The sequence below is a fragment of the Fragaria vesca genome, linkage group LG7 (assembly GCF_000184155.1).
Source record: "Fragaria vesca subsp. vesca linkage group LG7, FraVesHawaii_1.0, whole genome shotgun sequence".
Taxonomy (NCBI): domain Eukaryota; kingdom Viridiplantae; phylum Streptophyta; class Magnoliopsida; order Rosales; family Rosaceae; genus Fragaria; species Fragaria vesca.
The window spans coordinates 1,712,663-1,718,853 of NC_020497.1; the positions used below are offsets into that span (position 1 = coordinate 1,712,663).

The 6,191-nt window shown below is 35.5% G+C and overlaps 1 protein-coding gene across 1 annotated transcript; it reads left to right on the forward strand.

The window, feature by feature from the left end:
• Positions 1–405: 405 nt before the first annotated feature.
• On the forward strand, positions 406–5,712 carry LOC101296708 (protein FRA10AC1-like). The gene is made up of 11 exons (XM_004306489.1): positions 406–522; positions 604–671; positions 1,274–1,355; positions 2,196–2,279; positions 2,624–2,663; positions 2,908–2,953; positions 3,735–3,793; positions 4,261–4,328; positions 4,563–4,646; positions 4,804–4,862; positions 5,159–5,712. Exons 1-11 carry the CDS (start codon positions 467–469, stop codon positions 5,248–5,250), a joined length of 738 nt encoding a protein of 245 aa, XP_004306537.1. The 5' UTR covers positions 406–466; the 3' UTR covers positions 5,251–5,712.
• Positions 5,713–6,191: the final 479 nt, after the last annotated feature.

Consider the following 6,191-nt stretch of genomic DNA (forward strand, 5'->3'; position numbering starts at 1 on the left):
TTTTATTTTCTTTGCCCAGCAAAACATTAAGAATTTGGGTTACAAGCAATTTTGATTGAATGGTCAAACACATGCAAATTGTCTATTAGACTTTATAAATTGTATCAAGGAATATGATAATGTGCTAATCTGCAATTTCAGATATTCAATTTTGTATTCCAGTTTGATATAGAAGATCGTTGAATGGGGTAGTTTAGGATGTTTAGAGGTGTGTTTATAGTAAAATGATGGTATATAAAAGTTATTAGATGATGTATTAAGTTTGAAACGTGTGAATAAAATTTCTTTTAAAACATTATTCGGCACAAAAAACAAAAGAAAACCAAACAAGGACTAAAATGCAAAAGTGTCGAAACCACGAGGACCCAATTTGCTTTAAACACCTCTCCTTGTTCTTGTTGTTGAGTTGGAGCTGGATTTGGTCGGGTGACTCGGGTCGATTAGGGTTTAACTGAAGCATAGCATCATGGCCTCTTTTGCGTCCTTGAAATCGACAATCTTCGATAGAGAAGAGCGAAAACGGTACCATTCTCCCTCTCTAACCCTATCGATTCGTTTCTTTTTCTTCTTCTAAAATCCATATCTTGGTGGTGGATGATTCAGGCAGTACCAGGATCACATTCGCGGCCTCAACGCTTACGAACGCCACAACAAGTTCGTCAAAGATTACGGTACCCCTTTTCCCAATCCGCATAATTCAAATTTGCCTACAATGAGCATATCAGTTTTTTTGTGGTTTTTTTTTTTTGGTATTTTCTAATTGGCATTATCAAGATAGAACTGGGCTTCTATTCTGCATGTCATTTGGAGTTTTGAGTTATTTGTATTCTAATTGATATAAAGGCTTAAATCTATGGAAATGTTATCTGTGAAACGCCAAAGAAAGGACATGAAAGGAAGCATCCGCAAATAGCAAGCTCTTTATTTGTTGGATCCTTTGATGTCCTAGAGCAGATGGATGATGAACAGTCTCCTCTACTTAGTAAGGATGGTGGCTACAGTTGTCCGTACATGCACGCACACACACGACTTCTCTGTTTTTGTTTGCTATTTTTGGATGCCATTTGAGTGTTTGTCAATGACATGACTGTGTTTAAAACAACAGTGGGCATCATCCAATGACTGGATGTCTCATTTAGGTGTTTCCCTCACATTTAGCTTTGCCAGTTTGATAGTAGTTTATCGGTAATGTTAGAATTGCTTCTTAAAGTTTAGCAGCTCTCAGTAACTTTTTTTTATATTATTTATTATATAATTTTCATTACTGCTGCAGTTAGCTATTATGGTGGAGAGAAGTCTTCACATGTGAAGTTGCCTGTCAAAACTGATCAAGACACACTAAGAGAAGGGTACCGGTATGTAAGTTGTATTTGCTTCTTCTTTCATGTAGTACATTGTACTATCTTGTTGGTATTTCTAGTAGCTTTTGAATGTCCTAAAACACCTATGTGAATGGTTTGCTTTAGGATCTTGAGGGTTGTCCCTCAGACACAAAAGAAAGGGTATATATATATATATATATATATATATATATATTTAGGAGAAGCTTTGAGCTGAAATTTCCTTCTGAAATCTAAATAAAACGTATGCTGGAAGAAGCTTCCCTTTGTAACTAGTTTAATATCTAGAAGAGCAAACCACCACAGGTGGCCGAGTTGGTAAGAGCCTAGGTGTGGAACCCCCATATCCAGGTTCGAATCCCAGCCGACGCTAATTGGAGTTAAATCCCAATTTATTCTTGGTGGCCAGGGGGAGGAAGCGTTCTGACATGATCCCTCGGTGCGGATTAGTCTCTGGGCCTGGAAAGCCTTTGAGGATACCGTCGTTGATACTCTAAAAAAAAAAAAAAATATCTAGAAGAGCAGTATAGCCCTTGTAATAACTAGATTCGTCTGTATTTCTGTACCCTTGAAATCCCAATTGTCAAAAAGAATTCTTGGTGCTAGCAAATTTTTTTTGGTTGTATTAACTAAACCATTTCTCCGAAAGAAAAACTACAGAAAAGTCCCACTTTGTTACATCTACACCTGAGCTCTTATATGTTGTTTCTAGTCAAAGTTTTCACATGTCAGGTATTTGTTTGGTCTAGACCTTCCAACATAACTCTATTTTTTTTCTTTCTGGGAGTTCTTGCAAGTTTAGTATCTCTTTCTTATTGTGAGATTTTGATCTAATTCGTAACCACTTTTTACTAGGTTTATAAGATCGGAGGAAGATGACATGGACACATCTTGGGAGCAGAGGCTGGTGAAGCGATACTATGACAAGTTGTTTAAAGAGTATCCTTTGTAAACTGGTGCAGTGGTGCTAATTTCATGCAACTGTTTTGAGTAAAAAAAAATGATTATCAACTTATCTAGCCTAGCGATGCATTATACATTGGTTATTAGTTATCGAAATTTGACACCAACCCCTTTAAAATCTGGTTTTATTATTTGGACGGAATGGTTTAGTTTTTTTTTATTTTTTATTTTTAGTTTCGTACTCATTGCATTATCTATTTCTGCATGTTCTCATTTTTTTCATTTGGAGTATATCAGTTTTCATATATGTATAAACAAATAGTGTCGCTTCAACATTATCATAAAATGCTTCATTGATTGTTGCCTTAATCTTATTGAAGATATTGCATAGCTGACATGTCACATTACAAGAGTGGTAAGGTTAGTCGCATTGATTTGAAAAATTCCTACAAAAGTTTTACCATCTTTTGCATGCTTCTCAATTCACACTTTAATGCCTAAACATCTAGACCACCCTTATTAATTGGATCCTCTGGAGTGTTTAAAGGGAATGCTCTTGAACTATTGTATCTCCATGTTTGGTCCCTTATCTACTGTAACACTGTTGTTATTCAACCCCCATCATGCTATTTATAATGCTGTTTGATTTCCAATTATCTTGTAGATTGGCCTTAGGTGGAGAACAGAAAAAGAAGTTGTATCTGGTAAAGGTAATGCAATTCTATGCATTAATTACAAAGGCACCCCTATCTAAATCCTTTGATTTATACAATATCAGTTCTCTTACCCTCCCTGTAAAGTCTAGACTCTCAGGAAACATGTTCTTTCATGTACAAATCAAACTCCAGATTTCTTTCCAAGACAGTCAGTTATTTGTGGTGACTAGTTGTATATGTAATCCTTTTGTAAGACATTATGTATACTATGTATTAGTTCAGTAAAGCATCACTCTGCAAGTTATGATGCAAATTCACTTGATTGAGATTGATTAGTGAAGATAAAAAAAATGATTTTTTAAAGCATCCAGCAAGAATGTTGTCTGCCATTGGTGATCAACAAAATTGTCCATGAAGTGCTGCATCTGAATGCCTGTTTTCTCTTGTTCCTGCACGAGCCTAAACTTAGTGAAAATTTTATTTTTAGCTAAAATTTCTTCAAAATGAGCTTTATTTTGTGGAAAAGCTGTTCATTTTGAGTTCCTAAAGTTCTTTTCTAGCCTAAGCTTGCGGAAATGTAACTGTAATATCTAGAAAATTTGAACTCAAAATTGATAAGATGTCGTGTTTCCTCATTACTTCCCTCTCCAACCCCCTTCATAGTCAGGGATTCATATCCCTGACTCTTAAGAAGCAATGATACAAAGAGGACCTTCCACCTTCTTTATTTCACTTTTCAATAGTGGTTTACATGGTGTATCATTTATTCTAGTTGTTTCTCTTAATTAGGGATGGAGCTGGAGTATATAGTTGACTTGATACTGTTTTCTGACAGGGCAGTTCATATGTGGTAGCAAACATTGCGACAAGAAAGATGCCTTAGCGAGCTACGAGGCGAGTGTTTGTAACTTCATATATATTACTCATGACTCATAATTCTCATCAAACACAAAGGTTTATTTTGTCATTTGAATGGGCAGACTTATGATCGCTCATTTCATGTTCAGGTAGGAGTAGGCTTGTATTGTTGGTATTTTGTGTATGAAAGTAGCAATCAGTGTGAAATAATATTACCTAGAGGTAACTCTATTGGATACTTGTTTGTGATATGGATAGAGTAGAAGTACAACAAGGAGTATTTGGTTTGTCTTGGTCTAACCTGTCATTTGGTGTTGGTACAATGAACTACTCAACTACGTCATGTCATAAATACTGTTTCTTCCCCTGTTTTTAAAGTTTGATGTGTGATCGCACAATTTTTTATTTGGTAATTAAGCTTACGGATTAGAACTGCTAAGTAATATATAGCTTTCAACTTAACAATAGATTTGCATTCTGATATTTTGGTTTTCCATTCACAGGTGAACTTCTCTTATTATGAAGCTGGAGAAAATAAACAAGCGCTGATCAAATTGGTAACTTGTGAGAGGTAATTGGCATTTATTATCTGTCTCAGGCTCATTTTAGTAGTTTGTCATGCAAATTTCATCTAATTGTTTATAGATTCTAGTTGTCTGTTTAATTGTTTTTATGTCTGCTATTTATTCATACTGCTGACCTGTCTCACCAGATGTCATGGTTGGCTTTCTTGATCACCTGAGATATTAAATTATTTGCTTTGATTGTGTTCTTTTTGATGGTTTGATTCAATGATCCCTAACAGATGTTCAAAAAAGCTTCACTACAAACGACGAAAAGAGAAGGAGCACATGGATAAAGAAAAAAATGAAGTGAACAGAAGAAAGAGGTTTGAACTTGACACATACAACCTTGCCTCGTTTTGGTTTCTTATTATCTTAATTTTCCATTGGGAATTATAAGTTTTTTTTAAAAGTAAAGCTAACCATCAGACCAAAAAACAAAAAACCAAACAAAAGACGTAAACCTAACCAGTCTCTTTGCAGGGACCGGTCAGGGGACGGTGATGACACTGATGATGAGGGAAGCAAGGAGAGGAGAAAAGGTTTGACATTATCTCATTTGTACCTTGTCATTATGTAAACTACAGTTGTGAAAAATACTTTCATTAGGTTTTGATCTCATTAGTACTTCCATTTTATCCGTTTTCTTCATTGTTTCGATCAAGTAGAATTGCAGAATTCTTTTTATTTGTTTCCTTCCCTGGTTATAGAAAAAGCTGAATTACATTTGGTCAGTAGATATGGTGGGACATACAATTGACAGGGATACGGGACTAAAGTTGTTATTTAGTCCTATGGCACTCTAAACAGTTACTGATTTGCTTAGTTCTTTTGGCAGGAAAAAAGGCTTCACTTTCCACAAGTGATAACAGAGTCAATGATGAAGACGATGATAACTTTGACGAGTATCTTGAGGGAATGTTTCCTTGATAGTAACAAATTATGGGATGACAACTCTATCGCCCCCATATTGCCAAACCATTAAACATGGTGGAAGATGGAGGGTTTGTGAGTTTAATGTTGTGCCAAACTTCAGTGTATATAACTATCAGTGACAGAAGGCAAAGTCAAACCCATCACAAGAGAGGAGGCAGGTTATATCCTATTTTAATGCATGAAGTTCAGTGTGAAAGAGCAGGCCAGTGAAATGCTCAAATTGTTTTGCCTTTGTTTCTTGAGGCAGATATATATTCCAACTAGAAGAGTCACAGAAACAGTAGAACAGCTGTGGTAGGCTTGACATTGGGTTCTTGGTTTTAGGTGTGACTACATAGTTGATTGGTGTATTTAGGTTAGTAATGATAAGCAATGCAATGCAATGCTGTCTTATTCTCTAATCTTTTCCCATAGGCCATAGCTGTCTCTTACTCGGTTGAAATGTTATAGTTTTATGTAGTTTTCAGGGAAGGTCGTGAGAATGAGATCTTTCTTTCCTATACCGTCAAATGCCAGAGAGTAAAACACTTCTTCCATCTGATTTTACAATTTATTGAAATCCAAATCATTCATTTTTTAGAAATTATCGTAAAGACATTCAATTTGAAAACCACATACTTTTCTATTATGGAAAAATCACGTACTTTTTTTTATACAAAAAAAAATCACATACTTTATGCATGTATTGATAATGACAAGAAATCAAGTCTCCATCGATACCATCTTGTTTAGTCGTATCAATATGCTCTTCTGCAGTCTAATATCAAATAGCATCTTCTAGATCCTGAGTTTATCAAAGTGTTTTTGGTGCTTCCATAGTTCATCACTAAGCTTCTATCAGATTTGTTTTGCGAGATCATTTTAGCAATCCTTTCGTGGTGGCTTTCTCTTGGTTACTCCTCTTCTCCTTTAGTCATCGAACCAGTCTTTCCACT

Excerpts from the sequence above, each read along its gene's own strand:
- LOC101296708 (XM_004306489.1), top strand. The coding sequence starts at position 467 with ATGGCCTCTTTTGCGTCCTTGAAATCGACAATCTTCGATAGAGAAGAG. Across the intron at positions 523-603 it reads GATAGAGAAGAGCGAAAACG|GCAGTACCAGGATCACATTC; the intron begins GTACCATTCTCC and ends TGGATGATTCAG. Across the intron at positions 2,664-2,907 it reads CACATTACAAGAGTGGTAAG|ATTGGCCTTAGGTGGAGAAC; the intron begins GTTAGTCGCATT and ends ATTATCTTGTAG.